Source organism: Nuphar pumila, chromosome 2 (genome assembly GCF_984573655.1).
Source record: "Nuphar pumila chromosome 2, dmNupPumi1.hap1.1, whole genome shotgun sequence".
NCBI classification, from domain to species: Eukaryota; Viridiplantae; Streptophyta; class Magnoliopsida; order Nymphaeales; family Nymphaeaceae; genus Nuphar; species Nuphar pumila.
In genome coordinates this window covers 118,618,064-118,640,029 of record NC_143250.1, presented here as the reverse complement: position 1 = coordinate 118,640,029, position 21,966 = coordinate 118,618,064, and the positions used below count along the sequence as shown (strand labels likewise).

The 21,966-nt window shown below is 40.5% G+C and overlaps 1 protein-coding gene across 2 annotated transcripts in view; it reads left to right on the top strand.

The window, feature by feature from the left end:
• The first annotated feature begins 2,570 nt into the window (after positions 1-2,570).
• LOC149846906 (phosphoinositide phospholipase C 2-like) overlaps positions 2,571-21,966 on the top strand; it is an 86,415-nt gene continuing 67,019 nt past the window's right edge. The window contains exons 1-2 of one of the 2 annotated variants that reach the window (XM_089996652.1): positions 2,732-3,145; positions 3,244-3,366. Coding sequence is in view for 1 of the 2 variants with exons in the window: in XM_089996651.1 (XP_089852777.1) it covers positions 2,840-3,145 (306 nt within the window). In the remaining variant the exon portion in view is untranslated. Of the gene's footprint in view, positions 3,146-3,243; positions 3,367-21,966 lie in introns of both variants that reach the window. The other variant, XM_089996651.1, reaches the window with a different exon arrangement.

The window sequence follows — 21,966 nt, the reverse complement described above, 5'->3', positions numbered from 1 at the left end:
TATTGTCACGATCGTCTATCTCATTATCGAATTGCATTTCTTCTGTTGGAACATTTAAGTCAAGAGTGAATCCAGTGCCTGCACCCTTGTTATCATGTGCATCATTAGTGCACATGTTCACTTCTTCAGGTGCGTCATTAATACAAATGTTCACTTCTCCATATCTTTCAAATGATTTAGATAGATCATCTTCATTACAACCATATGATAAGCTCACCACTGTTATAAGCAAGATATCAATTTGCGTTAGCAAGCGCATACGTTTACTATGATTTATTCAAGATGCATATAACAATGGATACCAATAAGGTTAAGCAAGTCAAAGAAACAATTTAATGAATCATAGTATAAAAGCAACTGTGATTTGTTATTTACTTATACTATGCATCGAGTTGTTACTTACCATGCCAATAAAAGAAACGATATATCGTATATGTGTGTTGACGATAGTGATTTAATTATATCTACGATGTTGTGAAGCGAGTTCAATAGAAATCGTTAAATGAGCAGCGTTTTGAATACAAAAATCGCCACCGCAAGTGCGTAACAATGTATTTCTGCACGCACATATTTAAAAAGTCTTTCTACAAATATCTTACAAATCGATACTAGAAAACACATAATATATTACAAATTGATATACATATCACATAATATATTGCAAATCGATACGACAATTCAGCATAATACCTTACAAATCGACACTACAAAACACATAATATCTTACAAATCAATAAATATATCACAAAATATATTACAAATCGATATAGAAATTCAGCATAGTAGCTTACAAATAGATATTAACAAACAAAACAATATCTCACAAATCGGCAGTATGTTACTAAAACCGCGATTTGCGATACATTGAATATACTGAGTGAATGGAGGATATCGGATGGGGTAGAGGCCCTTCCTCGCATCTATAAACAAGCATTCTTGTCAACAAGTTCCGGCATCTTACAAATATCGTTAAGTTTCCAACCATCGAAATGATAAGATCTACCTGCAATAACAAAACAACGCTTTAATGACACTCACGATGACATACGTTCTTCAATGTTAGCATGATGGCATGAAAAGATACTCACGATGCCTTAATGGCACTGGTTGGAATGTTTGTGCGTCATTACTTTCTTCCATAATGCCTAAGGACAACGAAAAAGAAGAGAAAACTGTAAAAAGAGATGGCCGACAAATGTCCCTATGATGCCCACCAATGATCGAACCAGATGATCGTGAACCCGGGAATGTTTTGTAACATAAGGCAAGAACGAGAAGACGACAATGTGTTGTAACACAAGCAATAAACCAAGGCGGGAACCTCGACTCAAGACGACTGTAAAGGCTGCTACTCCAATGGCAGCAGACGAAGGCAAATGGTGCATTGTCAAAGAGAGCGCCTGCTACAGCAGATAGTGCAAAAGTTTACTGCTTGGGGTGAAAATGAAACGTTTGGACTTTGAAGAGTTAACATCATACTCGACTTTATGGATGAAGGACATTTTTGTCCTTTTCTCGAACCATTATTTCATGGCGAGAATAGCAGGAAAGGGTACTTAAGTCTTTGCAATCACACCAGATTCTGATGCTAAGTGATGCCGGCACACACGGGATACAAGTTCCATGAGCTTTTATACGTGGCACTCATTGGGCCCCCCAGACACACACTATGGCTAACAACCGTCTTCGGGGGAGAACACACAACACCCTCTCATTTTGGCTGGATTTTAAAATAAAAAGAAAGCATAGAGGGGTTGGGTGGGCCCCACCCAACTCGTTCTACCCAAAAGTCTTGTGCACCCACACCGCTGGGCCTCGATTGGGTATCGATCGAAGTGGGTCGGTTCCCACTCAATGCACTACACTAAAAGAGATAACAATTTTTTTTTTAAATAAATGTATATATATAGACCATTTCAATAAAATAAAATAAAATAAAATATAGCCGTCTCATAAGGTAAAATACCCAAAGTTAAATCAATATAAAAATCAATTTAAAATGATATTTTTGGGTGGACCCATTGGATCCGAACCCACTTGGACACCAATTCCAAATTGCAAATCCATCTACATATTAAATCTTGTAAATGGTATTTTAGAACTCTAAAAAGTTCTATTAAATATTTGTTTTGATAATATTTTAAATACCCAATGTTTTAAATAACTATTATATTAAAATAAAATGATTGGTTAAATATTATTTAATAAAAATGCCATTATGAGTATAAATCAAAGATATGATAACTAACCGAACTAGTTAGTCAAATAAATAGTAGATTATATTTCAGTCAACAATATCATCATAAAATTTCTATATTTAATTATAAATTAAATATAAATGAGAGTTAAAAGTCTAAATAAATTTAAAAATGCCAATTCTATCTTATTGGTCGGAAAAGAATAATTGAGCATACAATTAAAAGATAGAAACACAATTTACACAGAATTCTTTATTTATTAATTATCTTTAAAAATTCTTATTCCATTTGGAGGAGATTCTTCAGGAAACCAGGACCACATCCCTTTGGCCTGGTGAAATATGAAACATGACAGATCTCATTTTGCCTGTTGTCCCACGCTAGCAAATGGCATGTATTCTTTTGCGTTTTTCTTTTTCTCTTTTCGGTGAAATACGGCACCCATGTAGCCATCAGAATGCACATGTGAGAACAAGAATCGGGTGCCTTCTGTGAGAATACGTCAAGAATCTGACCATCTGAGGGATGAGGCTGGAGGAATTGTTTGTCGTGCATTCGTAAACTTGCTCCTCCCATGGAAGGATATAAGACTTCAGGCAGCATGACAAGTCTGATCCCCAGGGTTGCCCTTGTTTGGATCGATGACTACATTCAAGGTGTGTTTCTGCTGGAAGAGGAAATTTAGCTCGGCGTCAGAGGGACCGCCGGACGCTGTCAAACGGCTGTTCGAAAGGTACTCTGAAGATGGTCTCATGGTCGTCGAGCAACTGCAGAGGTTTCTTGTTGAGATCCAGAAGGAGGAGGGATCGACTGCTCAAAAGGCACAGAGCATCATTGAGCAGTTCATGGGTTATCATCTGCATTTGTTCAACAAGAAAGTCCTCACCCTCGATGCCTTCTTCCAGTACCTTTTCAGCGAGGGCAATGGCCCTCTACTGCCTCTGGGGGTAAGTTCTGCTAAATTGATATTCTTATTTTTGATTGCTTGTTTAAAAACCCTCTCAGAGACTGCTCTTGAAATAAAACATGGGTTTGCATCCTGTAGAGCCCAGCTGTGCCGTCCAGCAAATTCAGCAAAGGACTCTCATTCTTTAAACACAAGTTACTGATATGTCCTCAAGTTCAACATGGTTGATTTTATGGAATTAGTCTCAAGCTGTTTGAATAGGTAATGGCATTAACCGTCTATCAGTGGTGAATATGCCCTTGCAAGTTGTAGCTTATGTTTCTGCACTCTACTTGCAAGATGAGGGATAGAAAAGGAGGGGTGAATCAGCTACTCCAGCCATGACTAATTGGAAGAAGCAGCTTCTTCTCTGAGTACGCTGCGCATTGCCAATTAGACTCGTACGCATTTGGGGCTTTTCCATATAACCTATTTGCAAGAAAATTATTTATATACACAATCAGCCTGGGATATAAAATGCAACCATGGTGCTAATTGCTAACTCAATGGGCAGGCATAGCAGAAAGGCTCTTTAGCGGCGATCATGACCGCCTCTAAAAGGTCTTTTAAGTGCCATTGGGTTGCTGACCAACACTAGTAGGCAGTCTCTCTCTCTCTCTCTCTCTCTCTCAGTGCGTACAGACTTGCTCCATGCAATCAGTTACACAGATCAACCATACTGTTGGATTCGCATGAAATCCAACGGTATGCATTAAAATGGCACAAAGAAACAACCCTTAGTGGCATTCTCAAACTGCCACTAAAGACCTTTAGTGGTGATTTCTGACTGCTGCTAAAGATCCTTTCTGTGGGATCCAAAACAAATCATCGGTCTACATGCAGTTTGTATTGATGTAGTTTATGCATACTCCTAATACACACACGTGTATGTGTGTTGTGTGGGTGGGAGGGGGGGTTGTGCGTTGGTTCGTGTCAGTGCCCATTTGTGCGGATGGACCAACACCATGCAATGCTACAAACATCATTTTTACCCCGAAAACGGCATTTGACGGCGGTTTCTGCCTGCCTCTAAATATCATTTCAGAAAATGACCGGCGCATCCTTCCTGGGGCATTGACGATGCTTTGAAGTGCCACTAAAGGCTCAAAAATGCGCAAAATCGCATTTTTAGCATTTTTTTTTGCTTTTTTTGGGCGCTAGCCATCCATCACGCCTCACGATGGACAGCCAGCATGATCCCACTGGTAGTTACACACCTATGGGTTGCACAACTACCACTTTTTCTCATTTACCATGTTGGAATCTTTTATCTTGTTTAGTATATCATAAGATTTGTTTTTTAAGATGGCAGAAAATCAATTGCTCACAATTCATGAAGGTAATGGTGGTTTAAAAATGGTCTAAATGATCATGTTGAAGTGTCTTTCAATATTTGAAAATAGTAAATAAGACATGCTAAACATAATCCATAGGTCATTTTTCACATTTGGAGATCATGTAAATCAAGTGTGTACCACCATAAGTTATAGTGGTACAGTACCACAATTCAAGCACATGCTAAACATGAAAGGTTCACCTTTGGAGTTTAGATCTATGTAAATCAAATGTTACCACCATAAGTGGCGGTAGTATAGTACCACAATAGCACCTATCTATCTATCTACGTGTAAATATAAAACTATATCCACCAAGTAGAAACCATGATTTTTGATAATATTGAGTTTTTTTGTTGTTGATTAAACTCAATAGGTGTGATCTGTATACATTATTTAGTAGAAAACCAGTTTTGGAGATTGTGAATCTTGATTTGCATGTAGGTTTTCTAAGATCTTGATGCAGCGGAGGTTGGTAAACTTGTCACACTTGGGTGCTGTTGTCAGGTGCACTCTCACAAGGCACATCCAACAGGCAGAGGTAAATAATGACGGAACAAAAAATCAGATGAAGGCGCTTTGCCAATCAGTCTACGGTGATTCACTTATTAAAAGGAAATACAATGAAGAAAAAAATTGAGAAAAGGAAGTAATGGCTGCAACAGGAAACAAATGTTGACAGAAAAAACCCCCAAAAGAATAATCAATCTTCCCCCCTACGTGACCCTAAGGCCGGGTATTTGTAGGCTGCACCATGGATCTGGATCTCGGGTCCAATACTGGATCCGAGAAGAAATGGACGTCCACTGACTGGTGTGCTGGGTCACCGCTGGCTTGCATGCTTCAGACCTTCGCTCGCCTGGAATAGGTACGCAGAGGGACGTCCCTGAGTTGTGGTGCCGTGCTCGAGGTCGGATCCATCACCTGGGTCCGATCGTCTATCCCATTGGTGTCGGGAGCCCATGCCACTTCTGGGTCGTTCGGTAGAGGTCTGGGCTGTTCCTGCTCTGCATCATTCTCCCCTGGTTGGGAAGAAGTCGCCTCTGACGACTTATTGTCACCACATTATGCATATAGATCAGACACATTGAAGATAGGCGAAATGCGCCAAGCTTCGGGCAAATCAAGGAGGTAGGCATTCAGACCAAATCGTCGGAGGATCTTGAAAGGGCCATGTTTCTTGGGGCTCAACTTACCATAAGTATCAACTGGGAAATGCTCAGGACGTAGGTAGGCCCATACTAACTGACCCACTTGAAATTGAACATCACGACGACCTTGGTCCACAAAAGCTTTGTAAGCTTCGTAGTTTTCAACGAGTTTGGCTCGCACCTGCATGTGAATATCATGCATATACTCTACAACATCAAAAGCATCTGGGGCTGGGTCTTGGAGGCTAGTCACGAGTGCTAGATCTACTACACGTGTCAGTGAACGCCCATAAACCACTTGAAAAGGGGATTTGCCGGTGGATCGGTTGATGGAACTATTGTAGGCAAACTCGGCTTGTGGCAAGACTAGGTCCCACGTTTTGACATTCTCTCCCACGAGGCTCCTTGGTAGGTTTCCTAAGGTGCGGTTCACAACCTCTGTCTGGCCATCCGTTTGCGGGTGGTATGCACCACTGAACTGGAACTTGGTTTTCAATAAGGCCCACAATGATTTCCAAAAATGACTCATGAATCGCGTGTCACGATATGATGTGATCAAGTGAGGCAACCCACGGAAACATGGCACATCCTTGAAGTAGTACGAGGTTACTAGAGAGGCGTCAGTGGTTCGCTTACATGGGACAAAAATAGCCATTTTGAAAAACTGGTCAACCACAACTAATATCGAGTCAAATTGTCGCGAGGTCCTGAAAAGGCCCACGATAAAGTTCATAGAGACGTGCTCCCACGGGCGCTCAGGGATGGGTAACGGTGTATAGAAACCACTATTTTGACGACGATCCTTGGAAACTTGACACACTCGATAACATCAGACAAACTTGACAACATCTTTATGCATTTTGGGCCAAAAGTAGCGTTCATCTAACAGCGCGAACGTCTTATCATGTCCAAAATGTCTACCTAGTCCCCCTTCATGTAACTTAGAGATCAACTGTAGCCTAAGAGAGAATGCCGACATGCATAACTTATTACCTCGAAAGAGGTAACCATGATGTATAGTGAACCGTGGGTCTGCCGTGTTGGTGGAGGAGAGGCACCCTTCCCAGACTTGCTGAAAATCAGGGTTCGTCAGGTACAACTCCTTGCATTGCTCAAACCCAATCACTTGTATGGACAGTCATTAAAAGACTATTCTTCCTGCTGAGTGCGTCAGCTACCTTGTTGAGAGTACCCGATTGATGACAAATCGTAAAAGTGTACTCTTGCAAGAAGCTAACCCACTTGGCGTGCCTCACACTCAACTTCTTTTGACTGTTTAAGTATTTCAAGGCCTCATGATCCGTGTACAAGACAAACTCTTTATAAATAAGATAGTGCCTTCAGTAACGAAGGGCTTGTATGACGACATAAAATTCGACATCATAAGTAGAGTACTGGCATTTTGCCTGAGTCAGCTTTTCACTAAAGAAGGCAATAGGCTTGCAGTTCTGACTCAGGACGGTGCTAATGCCCACTTTAGAGGCGTTGCATTCAACTTCAAAAATCGAGCTAAAATCAGGAAGTGCTAGAACGGGGGTACTAGTCGTTTTCTCTTTGATGATCGTGAAAGCCTTGCCCGCCGACGAGGTCTAATGGAAGCTAGCACCCTTTAGACATTCCGTGATAGGGGCCATGAGGATGCTAAAATTCCTAATAAAACGACGGTAGAAGGTGGCCAACCCATGGAAACTACGGATCTCCCCTATAGTCCGCCGGGTAGGCCATTCTACAATCGCTCGGACTTTGGCGGGATCAGCCTTCACTCCATCAGACGACACTATAAAACCCAGGAACACCACACTTGGCGTCACGAACTCACACTTTTTGGCATTCACATAGAGTTTCTCTTTCCTCAAAATCTCTAGGACTTGACGCAAATGATCAGACAAAGAAGAACTGTAAACCAAGATGCTGTCGAAATAAACAACGACAAATCGTCCGATACAAGGACGCAACACTTGGGTCATCATGTTCATGAAAGTACTTGGAGCATTCGACAACCCAAAGGGCATGACTAACCACTCGTACAACCCATCACGTGTCTTGAAGGTCGTTTTCCACTCATCCCCTTCTTGGATATGGATTTGGTGGTACCCGCTTTTTAAATCAATTTTCAAAAAAATGGAGGCACCAGCCAGCATATCAAACATGTCATCCAACCGAGGAATGAAGAAACCGTATTTGACGGTGATGCAGTTGATTGCCCTACTATCGACACACATGCGCATGGACCCATCTTTCTTAGGAGTGAGCAGGGCTGGTACTGCGCAAGGGCTAACACTCTCACGAATGAACCCCTTTTGCAGTAGCTCTTGGACCTGTTTCAACAACTCAACATGCTCTGATGGGTTCATGCGATATGCAGGTTGGTTTGGCAGACTCGACCCAGGAACAAAATCGATGGCATACTGCACCACCCTTATCGAAGGTAGGCCATTGGGAAGGTCGTCTGGTATGACATCACAAAACTCCTCGACAAGATGTGTGATTTCCGCTAGAACGGGCAGTGACGTACTCATAATCGGTTTGGCCACTAGGGCATAGCAATAACGGTATTTCCTGCATTGACTCAAGAAAGTCCAATAGTATAGGCCCGCGAGCCGGAGAACTCGTTCAGGCTTATTCACAGTGGGAAAACCGGTCTCCTTGATAGGAAGTAGGATTACTTTATGCCCTTGAAAAACAAATGAGTATGTATTCCTACGGCCATCGTGAATAGTCTTACGATCAAACTGCTAGGGACGTCCCAAAAGAATATGACAGACACTCATTGGGGTCACGTCACACCACACTTCATCGTGGTAATGCTCTCTCATTGAAAATCTGACTAGACATCGTTGGGTGATGGGAACTTCGTTTCCCTTTTTGAACCACGCCATCTTGTATGGTTGAGCCAGTTTTTCCGTTTTCAAATTGAGGGTGGACACGACGTTTTCAGAAACCATGTTTTCACAAGCTCTAGTGTCAATGATGACATCACACACATGGCTCTCACAATTGCACCTGGTTCTAAAGATATTATTTCACAACCATTTTGCGGGGGCCGACTCTTGGGGTGCGGTTAGGACATGACGAATGGATGGTAAATTCTCGATGTTACCATCGAAATCTACGACTTCCCCTTCATCCTCCCCCTCAACAGGCGACTCACTCTCACTCTCGTTGGCTGACTCTGTTTCGGCCACAGGTTCGGTGAAGTGGGCGTTCTTGGTCACGGTGGGACACTTTGAGGCCACGTGTCCTAACTCTTGACATCTAAAGCAATGGATGGTAGACTCAATAGGCTTGAACTTGGATCGAGTATGGTAGGCTGGTCCGGACTGGTCAGGCTTATTGGGATCTGCTCTTGGGGTAAACCTTGAGTCTTCCTTCCTTGGGGAGCTCACTCCTTTGGTTGGGAAACTCGACTTGGGTCGACTGGATTAATCACTTTGGGAAACCCTGTACTCCTGCCTCCTTTTCAGTTTTTCCTCTACATTCATGGCATAAATGCTGGTCTGATCTAATGACTCTACTGTGACACAACTAAAGTCGTCAGAAATAACAGGACGGAGACCAGAGATATACCTCGTGACCTGTTGTCGGGCGGTCTCCTGAATCTGCACTCGGAGGGATAGGCGGTGGAACTCAGTAGTGTACTCCGCCACGGTACGGGTGCCTTGACGCAGGGTCAGGTACTCCTTGTAAGCCCTCTCAGTGTGGTCCGATGGTACGAACTTAGCTTGTATCAATCTCTACATCTCCTCCCATGTCTGCACACGCTCTTGCCCCTGCTTCTCCTTTGATCGTTGTAGTTCAACCCACCATGTCTATGTTAGGCCCCTCAATCAAGTGGACGCTAGAGAGACACAACGGTGCTCGGCCACTGAGTGGTAATCAAAGAAGAACTGCACGACGTATGCCCAGTCGAAGAATTGCTCTGTGTCAAATCGTCCTGCGAACTCCGGAAGGTTCAGCTTCACCCCGTAGGTGGTGGGGTGCTCTGGCATCCTTTGTTGACGATGTTCCACCATTCCTGCAGGGTACTCGTTCCAGAAAGTCTCATCATCCAACATGGTGATATCATCATCTTCACGGTCTTGATCGGCTGGTAGCTGGTAGCTGGTGCTGATGGACTCCATTGCCATGTGGTCGGCACTCAGGTCGCGCTGGCCCCTGCGGAATCAGTATAGGTGCTGTTGAAGGCTGTCGCGGTCTGGCCCGTACTTGGGTTGGAGACAGTTGCTGCCGGCGTTGAGGCACCGATAGAGAAGGAGGTCCCGTCAACGGGGGAAGGATTGATCGGATAACCGGTTCAGGGTTGGTAAGAGTGGGGTAGGATGGGTTTGGGTTATGAATTGGGCTGCGGTAGAAGTATTGGGTCAGGTTTGGGATAGGGTTCTGGGCCGGGAATGGGGTTGTGGTGTGGGTTAGATTCGGGTTTTGGTATGGGTACTGGGTATGGTGTGGGAAGTAATCGGACGTTTCACCCGATTGGATCTGGATTGGGTCTAAACCTAGACTATTCGTCGGACCCAGAATTGGATATGTGGGATTATAAATCGAGTTGTGAGGAACAAAGGTCTGGCTGGAACTTGATCCCTGATCCATAACATGATGGGTCTGGTTTTGACCCGGTTCAAAATAGAGCGGGAGCTCCATCCGGGTTCGATGCAAGACTGGGTCGGTATTGGATCACACATTAGGGTAAAAAATATTGGGTTGGGCCAGATTCGGGACAAACCGCGAACTGGTCCCAATTGGGTAGGCTCGGTGATGATGTTCAAGGCTCAGACCCACTCCCTGGGACCCAAAGGGCGGTCCCCGAGACCCGGATTTGGGCCCTGCTACAACTTGCTCTGGGCCGGACCCTGTCGGGTTCGGACCAGTCCATATGGGGCCACCTCCCCCGGCTCGCTGACAGACTGTGCTTGAGCCTCCATGAGCGGGTTCCAGGGGGGTGGAAAATCAACCCCGTCTCCCGCCATCGAAGCAGTGCCTACAGCTCGACCCAATGTCAGGTTTGGGTCCTGCAGGCCATTTCTGGCCTGCAAAACCTTTACCGCGGGTTGAGGACAAGACTGCGCACTCGAGTCGACGATGAGAGACCCCTCGACGACCCCCTGTTCTGACGGGTAAGCGCTACAAGCCTGATGCATCGCGGCTATCGGGACAGAATTCAGAAACGGTACCGTCTGTTGGAGGGTCACGCGACCAACATCCCTGTGCAGGCTCGCCTCAAGGCAATCCGGTTGCACAGTAAGTAGGTGGGAGTGTGGTTGGCCTGGTTCGATCGCCATTGCACCCATGAGACCAGCGACGTCATCGCCCAATCCAACACTCTTTTTCAGCATGGTCGTTGTGTGCGCCTCCACCAATGATTCAAGGGCCACGATCCGGCCGTCTATTCCATCCAACCGCTTTGACATCCCCGCCATATCCCTGCGTATGCACATCATATTCTCTTGGATCTTCGTCATCATATCAATCATGCACATCATGGGATCCTCGTTGCCTGTCTCTGATCCCTCTCGTTCTTTTCTGCTCGCAAGATCGTCCCTTGCTTCCTGCGTCATGTCGCCGACCAAGGAGAAGGGGTTGTGCTCTGATACCACTTTGATGCAGCAGAGGTCAGTAAACTTGTCACACTTGGGTGTTGTCATCAGGTGCACTCTCACAAGGCATGTCCAACAGGCAGAGGTAAATAATGACGGAACAAAAAATCAGATGAAGGCGCTCTGCGAATTAGTCTACGTTGATTCACTTATTAAAAGGAAATACAATAAAGAAAAAAATTGAGAAAAGGAAGTAATAGCTGCAGCAGGAAACAAATGTTGACAGAACCCCCCCCCCCCCCCAAAAGAATAATCAATCTTCCCCCCTACGTAACCCTAAGGCCGGGTATTTGTAGGCTGCACCATGGATCTCGATCTCGGGTCCAGTACTGGACCCGAGAAGAAATAGACGTCCACTGACTGGTGTGTTGGGTCGCCGCTGGCTTGCATGCTTCAGACCTTCGCTCGCCTGGAATAGGTACGCAGAGGGACGTCCCTGAGTTGTGGTGCCGTGCTCGAGGTCGGATCCATCACCTGGGTCCGATCGTCTATCCCATTGGTGTTGGGAGCCCGTGCCACTCCTGGGTCGTTCGGTAGAGGTCCTGTCTGTTCCTGCTCTGCATCAGATCTTCAAAGATCAAAGAACCACAATGGACCAAAAGTTTGTGACATAAAAAATCATATTTTTGCTTTCGAAAAACATGATCGAAGGTTTGATTCTTATCAAACAAACTATACTGAACACATTTGTAAGGTCAGAATTAAAAAAAAACACCAAAAATCTGATAAAATGTTTCTTAGTAGGTAGGTTTGGTAGATTTTCATTCCACTATGCACCTTTTTTTATGGTATTCATTTTGAGCAACAATACAATATGCTTATTGTACCCTCGAAGAAGAAAGAACATAAAAAAGTCCTGCCTATCGGACAAACTAGAATCAACCGGTAAAGGAGGTGAGACAAACCTCAACCCCTTCGTATATGTGAAACAGGAAACCCCATATTATGACAACAGTCTTTTGTGTTTTGTAGGTGCCAGAGGTGAGCAGAGATCCATAGTCATGGTATAGTATCACTCTAACCAACTTTGAGACGTTTCACCAACCTTTTCACATACTAGCCTCATATAGCATAACATACGTCTCTGAATATTCCCAATCCTCAAGAAAGGTTTGGATAGGTTAGGGATTTTTTTCCACCCACTCTTTATACATGGTTAAAAATCCCTCGGATTATTCACAAATGGTATTCATGTAACGACCCCAAACTGTTCATCGAAAAATGTTTTTTTTTTTTTAAACATTGCAGAAAACATCCCAGGGATCCACAGTACATTACAATTTAATTAATACAACCCAACAATAACTCCAAAATAACATAAATCAAATTATGAATTGAAATTGAATTTATTTATATCAAATAGTTCCCATTAAAGGTTCACAAAGTTTCCCAAAACAAAACATCTCAAGTATGTTAGAACTCGGGCCACCAAATCATAACCCTTGTGCTCTCCAGTCAGTCGGTGTCTCCATCACAGTGCTTTCGTACTTGAAAAGGATTTTTAAAAACCGAGTAAGAACCGAAGTTCTTGTGCGAGACCCTCTCGAAATCTAACAGTAAGAAATTTAACATAAATTAAATCAAACACAAGTTTAAGAGGACTACAAACAACACTCATATGAAACAACTTACAATTTAAGCAGTTCAAGTAATCAATCAACAATTTCATGTTAAATTAAATATTTAGGAATGCATGAAATCAATGCTAAACATTTAGGGATGCATGAATCAATGCAACATGCATGAATAACTTTTTAAGTTAAATTATTATTGCTTTTGCATGCATGTCTCTATTTAATGCACACAAATTTAATTTTCACTTTCTTACAAACTTGCAGATACTAAAAAACAGGCAAAGTTTTTGAGATTCAAGGCAGTTCTCGGTCGTAGCTTAATATACAATTTGTATTTTAATTACTGAATTCTATGCTTGTTCCTCAACCAATATGAGAAATTCTTACCATCAATCGGAATATTAGAAATCCTTACCTAATGCTGGGATATCAAGGAAATCTACATCCATTGATGTCACTTTCTTGGTATATCAATAACTACAGCTGAGTTAACAACACCATTCTCAGGCAAAGTGGTTGAAGTTCCGTACAATCGTAGCCGAGAACATGAATTAGTATCCTCACAGTGCCCCATTATTAGAGTTTCAAGTATTACCTGATCAAACCTGCTGTCGCTCGTTGATCAGCCTTGCAGAGGTTCCTTTATCTTTTCAGCAACGTCTTGTTGGTTCCTCTTTTAACGAGAGAGAGAGAGGTCCATAATGTGTTGTGCAGCAACCAGACCCTGTGCAGCAGCCAGACCCTTCACGTGTAATGTCTTTTTATGTTACAATCAGATTAGGGCTGCAATCCAATGACTAAACGACCCTCAATAATATAACTTAATTACATGGTATGTTTGGATTTTGGATCCATATCCGATCCAAAACCGAAGCTATAAAATGACGTCTTAACAACCTCCCTCAAGATGAGCATGTATTTGAATCATGTTCATCTTGCCTTTAAGGAACCAAAATCTTCTTATTGTGAGACCTTTGGTGAGCAAATCTGCAATTTGATTTTTTCTTTCAATATACTTCGCTTCTAGTTCTTGATCTTCAATCTTTTGCCTGATGAAGTGCTTATCTATCTTAATATGCTTCATTCTTCCATGATGTATAGGATTCACTGAGATCTTTATCGCACTTTGATTGTCACATAATAAAATCAATTTTGGTAAAAATTCTCCTATCTCAACCAAAAGATGCCTAATCCACGTCAATTCGGATGTAACGGAAGCCATTGCACGATATTCCGCTTTTGTGCTTGACCTAGCAACAACCCTTTGCTTTTTACTACTCCACGAAACTAAGTTTTTTCCAAGAAACACACAATAGCCAGTCACTGATTTCCTTTCATTGGGATCTCCATCCCAATCTGCATCTGAGTATGCCATCAACATTAACATGTCCTGATTATGTCTTCTTTTCTCATACACCAAACCGTCTCCTATAGTGCCCTTCCAGTACCGCAAGATCCTCTTGACCGCCTCCATATGCACAGTCCTTGGTTCATGCATGAATTATGAGACTTGATTTACAACATAAACTATATCTGGCCTGGTAAAGGTTAGGTATTGAAGCATACCAACTATACTCCGATAGTTGGTTGCATTCTCATATATATCTCTATCTCCATTACTTAGCTTCTGGTGAATGGGAGATGGCGTGGCCACTGGTTTGCAGTCCCTCATTCCACTCTTATCAAGTAAATCAATGGTATATTTATGTTGAGTCATTGTTAACACCTCTTTTTGCCTATCAACTTCAATACCAAGGAAGTACTTTAACTTTCCAAGATTTTTCATTTGAAATCTGCTGCTAAGCAGCCCTTTGATCTCTTGAATATGTTCTTTTGAATTTCCTGTAATTATCATGTCATCTACATATATGAGAAGTGTTATGGAACATTTTTTTTGTAGATAAACAAGGAATAATCAAGATATAAACGAACAAATCCATGCCTCTGAATTTCTTGAGAAAAACTTTCAAACCATGAACGTGATGCCTACGTCAATCCATAAATGGACTTTTGTAGTCTACACACATAAGCATTCAGGTCATCTTGGGCATACCCTTCTGGTTGTTCGATATACACTTTTTTCTTTAGGCTACCATGAAGAAAGACATTTTTAACATCCATCTGGTTGAGTGTCCAACCATAATCAATAGCTAGAGACATAATAATCCGAATGATATCCATTTTTATCACGAGACTGAATGTTTCATCATAATCCAATCCATGCTCTTGAGTGAATCATTTTGCCACAAGTCGTGCTTTGTATCTCTCCACACTATCGTCAGGTCTATATTTTATTTTATAAACCCATTTGGACCCAACCACATTCTTATTCAAAGGTCTCTTGACAATTTTCCAAGTTTGACATTTGTGCAGAGCTTCCATTTCTTCATTCATTGCATCAACCCATCTTTTATGTTGATATGCCTGATAAAAATGCTTGGGTTCTTCTTAGGACTCTATGGTTGCAAGAAATGCTCGATGATCTGCGCTAAAATTTTCATAACTGACCCACTTTTCTATGAGATGACGTATTCGTGCCGACCTTCTCAGGGTCACGAGATTCTTAACTGTGTCCACGTGTCTTTCCTGTCCTGATATTTTGGGCATAAAATCGGATCTCGTACCTCTGGTATACACATGTCCCTCTTTGAATTTGTTGTGGGTTTGCTCTTCTGTCTTATCTCTGTCATTTGTTCCTGTCTCATCTAATCCAACAAAAGTTGTATCCTCTTTTTTTTATGTGAAAATAACTCTGCACTGAGCCAAGGTTGATAATATTCAATCTTTGATTGCCTGTCTTGAAGTTTATTTGTATTATCATCATGTTGAAAACAATTTTCATCAAATACGACATTCCTTGAGTTACGAATGGTTCTAGTGGTCATCTTATAATATCGATACCCTTTATAGTCATCTGCATATCCAACAAATCTGCAAATACTGGATTTATCCTCAAATTTATTTCTTTGGGTTTTATCAATATGAACATAGCAAATGCAACCAAAAGACTTCAGAAGTGAATAATCAGGATGTTTGCCATAAAGTATAAAATAAGGAGATTTTCTGTCCAATACTTCCATAGGAAGACAGTTTATTACATAAACTGCAGAATGAAAGACTTTTGTCCATAGTCCCATCGGTACACCACTAGCATGTATCATAGTGAGTGCACTTTCTACGACATGGCGATGTTTTCGCTTTGCAAAACCCATTTTTTTGGGGGGTGCGAGGACAAGACACCCTTCGAACAATTCCATTTAGTTGCAGAAATTCAATGAAATCATTAGAAACATACTCACCACCTTCATCACTTTGGAATTTAAGAATTGTCGAGGAAAACTGATTTTTAACATAGCCATGAAATTTGCGAAAGATGTCAAAAACTTTAGACTTTTGTTTTATGAAAAATATCCACGAATAACGAGAATAATCATCGACAAATATAATATAATATCTACTTCCAGAAGATGAATTTTCTAGAGCCGGACCCCAAACATTAAAATGAACAATTTTAAAAGGTTTTGAAGCTCTTTTATTCATAGAATGAAAAAGAATTACATGACTCTTGCAAACTTGACAACTGAAACACAATGTCTTATTTAAATCATGACTCAAACTTGTCTCTGTAATCAACTTGCTAGAGGCAAGGTGTTCAATAAATTTGATGTTACAATGACCCAATCTACTGTGCTAAAGATTGACATTATTGACAAGACTAACTGTATAAGCAAAAGACTTTTTCGGAACTGATGTTGAAGAAAAAGATGGACACTTCTGCAATGAATTTTCTTGGAAGACAGTACATGTTCCTACGTTGCTCCTCTTCAGCGTACGTTGTCTTCATATGAAGATCCTTCACATACACAGAGGAAGGAGTGAAAACAACGCAGAAATTAGTATTATCAACAAGTTTGGAAATAGAAAAAAGATTTTTCTTGATGTTGGGGGCACAAAGAACGTCAAAAAGTTTAATAGCTTTAGCCTTAGATAAATGAATAAAAACATTTTTAACATATGTGATGGGGTGTTTAGCACCGTCTTCTGTAATGACATTGCCCTTCCCAGAATATGTAATTGGTCTAGAAAGCTTACCTGCATCTCCAGTGATGTGACTAGCTGCTCCAGATTCAACATACCAAACTCCTTGATCGTTCTATTTCAGATTTAAGGAATTTATCGCAATAACTAATGCATTCAAATCACCCAAGTTTTTCTCTCCTCCAACATGTGACTGATTCATATTTTGTCCAACTGCATGCCCTTTATGATAAGTAAAGCTATCCTCAGTATTATAGGTCGGATTATCTTTGTGATAACAATTAGCTTTCACATGACCAGGCTTTCTGCATATGAAGCAAACTGGAATACGCCTGCCCCCAATGTTAACACTATTTGAATTTGGAGTATTAGGAGAGGGCAAAATACCTCTGCCTCCCTGATTTCCTACTCTTCCTCGGCCTCCTCGGTAACCTCCTCTTTCTCTATTTGCCCTCATAAACAACACCTCCTAAGAATCTTGTGACGACCCAGTGTCTCCGGTGGAATTCTTGAGATTCATCTTATACTGAAGTAACCGAGGTCTGAGATCTTCGAACGACGAGAGAATAGGAAAGCACTGTAATGTCATAGAAATAATATGATATTCCTGCCCCAAGCCAGTTAGGGTCTGTTGAACCTTGTCACGATCGAAAACAATCTCTCCAACCAACGCTAATTGATCAGTGATATCTTTCACTCTGTTTAAATACTCCAAAATGGTTGAGGAACCTTTCTTGAGACTCTGAAACTCTTTATTTAGATACATAACTCTAGATTCTGAGATTTGAGAATATGTCTTGGCTAAACTATCCCATAGTTCTTTAGCTGTGCAATTATCTGGAATCCCAACAAGAACCTCTTGTGAAAGGGTAGACGTTAGATAGGCTACAACCGCTTGATCCTTTTTTACCCATGATACATACTCAGAATTCTTAACATAAACTACGTTCACTGTCCCTTTGTCATCTCTCTGCTCCTGCATAATAAACTCAGATGGGATTTTAATCGAACCATCAAGATGACCAGACAAATCATGGCTCCTGATAAAAGGGATAATTCGCCTTTTCCAGATCAGAAAATTATTGTTGTTTGATTTTTTCTGAAACAAGCTTTGTCAAGAAACTAGAGGACAACATGGACTGTGAAGTATTGATATCCATTAGAAAGAGACGAAATTACAGCAATATATGATGAACATATGTTATGTTCAGCAAACAAAAATGATCAAAGGTAAAGGCCTACCCAACAGCAATATATGATACACAGATATTACCCAGGAGCAAAAAAAAAAATGATCAAAGGTAGACTGGTAATGAAAGGCTGGTAATGATAGACACACCCTGAGATATGGACAACAATGATTAACTCATAAAATTTTCAGCAGAATTTCTGTTACAGTCGAAACAAGCCAGATCACGACACAGATTTAAGAAGCAACCAGTTTCTAAATAGTAGACGACACGAGATATTCAGATTCACGACACAAAAAAATGATTGCAACACAAAATCAAATTCACGACAACGACACTAGAAATATAAAGGGGGAAAAGATCTGAAAGTCAGATTCACGACGACACAGGAAAATTATAAAAGAGGGAAAGATCTGATTCACTACACACCAAAAACAACTACCCAACCAGTTATAATCACGTTACAGCTTGCAGAATGATGATCAGCCCAATCGAACACGTCGAATCACGCCCAATCATGCACCAGGCTTTGATACCATATTAGAGTTTCAAATATTACCAGATCAGACCTGCAGTCGCTCGTTGATCAGCCTTGCAGAGGTTCCTTTTTCTTTTCAGCAGCGTCTTGTTGGTTTCTCTTTTAACGAGAGAGAGAGAGAGGTCCAGAATGTGTTGTGCAACAGCCAGACCCTTCACGTGTAATGTCCTTTTATGTTACAATCAGATTAGGGCTGCAATCCAATGACTAAACAACCCTCAATAATATAACTTAATTACATGGTATGTTTGGATTTTAGATCCATATCCGATCCAAACCCAAAGCCATAAAATGATGTCTTAACACCCATGACCGTCATCCAAGGTTCCCATCCTTTGAGAAGGACACTAGGAAAGAAAATCAGTATCCTTTACCATTTTTAATCAATTTAAGGTTATTTTCACAAGAACAGTTATGCAAATCAACCTGCAATAACAAATTTTGGCCATAATTATTTCAAAACCATATTTTTTAACAAATCTTTGTAATGCAAATTACAATTTAACATTTCATAAGTAACACATGCTCATGGCCTCAAAAGGCCCTTCAATGGTTCTTAACTTCCTACATTACCACAATAAGATATATTGCAAAAATTTCAGTGAATATGAAGCACACATAGATAATCAAATTTTCTTGTTTATAACACAACTCATTATTGTACAATCGTGACAATTTAATTAATGCATATTAAACCATGTATAACAGTCTTACCGTATTGACAGAGAAGTCAAAACATTTAAAAATCCTCAGATTAATTACCTGTCCATAACAAAATTTCTTTCTTTTCAAGAATGCAGACATATATATATATATATATATATATATATATATATATATATATATATATATATGCTGTGAACATTATCAAGATCGCAAACATATATATATCTATGCTACGAACACTGTCAAGATCACAGACAGATATACACATATGCTGTAAACAAAATCCAGCTCGCAGACATATATATATATATATATATATATATATCTATGCTGCGAACACTATCAAGATTGCAGACATATATATATATATCTATGCTGCGAATACTATCAAGATTGCAGACATATATATATATATATATCCATGTTTCGAACACTGTCAAGATTGTAGACATATATATGTATATGCTGTGAAACATAATCAAGATTGCATATATATATATATATATATATATATATATATATGCTGTGAACTTTGCTCAAGAACACATAAAATCGTAGGCTTATCCCTGTTCCATAACACTGAAAAACATAGGCATGTACATGATCAAGAACACAGAAAATCACACGCTTATGCATGTTCAATAACGTTGAAAAACACAGGCATGTACATGATCAAGAACACAAAAAATCACAGGCTTATGCATGTTCAGGAACACAAAAAAATACAATCATATACTTGTTCAAGAATATATATGTTCCAGATTGCAGAAAATTGCTAACATATATATATTCAAGAACACAAGAAACACAGGTTTACACACACACACACACACACACACATATATATATATATATATATATATATATATATATATATATATATATATATATATATATATATATATATATATATACCTGCTGCGTTTTTTGTTCAAGAACAAAAAAATACAGATTTGAGTTTTCTTAACCCCATAAGATTCATCTCATGCCAAAATCCTCGTTTTATCAGAAAAAGAGAAGAGCCAGTACCTTTTTCTTGCAGATTTACGAAAAATAGAAGAAGAAGAAGGATGAAACAATGGAGAGGCCTCTTACTCTCCCTCTATTTTTTTTCTGTATTAAGCCCTTTCTCTCTTTCTTTCTCTCTCTAATGCAGCTCCCCTCTCAAAATTGTGATTTGAGAGGGGAAGGGGGGTCACGCCCCTTTTTATAAACCTAGTGGGACTCCTCTTCTAAGGAGGACATCCCCCACTTTTTGGAAATAGGTGTTCTATTCCTTTAAGGAAATAGAATGTAATATCTCGTAAATTTTTCATGATTTTTAAGCCTAAAAATATAATTTTAAGTTAAATATTTATATTTAATATGATAAAATCATGGAAAATATTTAAATATGAGATGGCGTCAGCTTGGATCTAGGCTTGGTCTAGAGTCCACTGACAAGATTTAAATATGTTAAGAAAAAATTTGTGTAATTATTTGTTTTTAACTGTTAAAAGCAATATTCATAAATCTGGGGTGGTCATACGTAATTTAGCACAATTACGGATGCCTACTTGTAAATCTTCTCTTTACTAATCCCTATTTAAATAGGTGATTAGGGTTAATGAAAGATGTGCTCTCTCTCCTTCTGTTAACTCTCTCTCTTGTCTCTCTAAAATAGATAAAAGTCTAGTAGTTTCAACATGGTATTAGAGCGGGTCTCCTTTCTAGGATGACGCTGTTGCTGATCGTGGTGATGAGGCTGCTGCTGATCGTGAAGGGTGAAGAAGAATTGGGTGTCGTGGATCGTGATCTGGTCATGGATGACGCTGCTGCTGCTCATCGTGGTGATGAGGCTGCTGCTGATCATGAAGGGTGAAGAAGAAGTGGGTGTCGTGGATCGTGATCTGCTCGTGGACCTTAAAAAATCAGATCGTGTCTGATCGTCGTGATGCATAAGGAGAAGCACGCTGATCATCGTGATCTGCTCGTGGATAAAAAAATTAGATCGTGTCTGATCATTGTGATGCATAAGGAGAAGCACGCTGATCTGAAGACTGCGATTGGATCTGAAATAAAGAGATCACAGTTCAGATCTGAGTGGTGTCATCTTGGGTTAAAAATTTTAATGGAGGATGTTAAACTATGTTGCAGTCAACGATCTGACCGGAAAATAGTGATCTGAAAAAAAAAAAATAGATCATTGTTGAATGTCTGCGATCAGATCATTACCGTGGAGATTAAATGGTAAGGGTTTCAGTCTTGAAGTTGGTAGTCTTACTAAAAATTCCAGTCTTGAAGTCGAGTCTTTTCTTAAAAAAAATTATATATTCTGTGGTTGTGGTGATGATCTGATCGCTATTCAGATCTGGAAGCAAATTGCGCAGGAGACTCTTTGTTGCGCATAAATAGCTGGGTTGTTGGAATTTTTTTTTGGTCCTGTCTAGTTGCTGTCCTTGGTGAACAAATAATTTTTTTTATGGCTGAGTCACATGCTCAAGATAACGACCAAAAAGCCGAGGTCATTGGTGAATATAAAGCCTTTGCGAATCCATTTTCGTATGGATCTTTAGTTAAGCTAGATGATACTAATTATGCACGGTGGTCACACACTTTCATGATGTCGGTTTCTGGTCATCGGAAAAAGCATGTCCTGTTGGAATTGGAGCCCACTGAAAGAACCGAAAAATGTCACCTGGGATGAAGACAATGACATTGTGATGTCATGGATAATGAATAGTGTATAATCTCATAT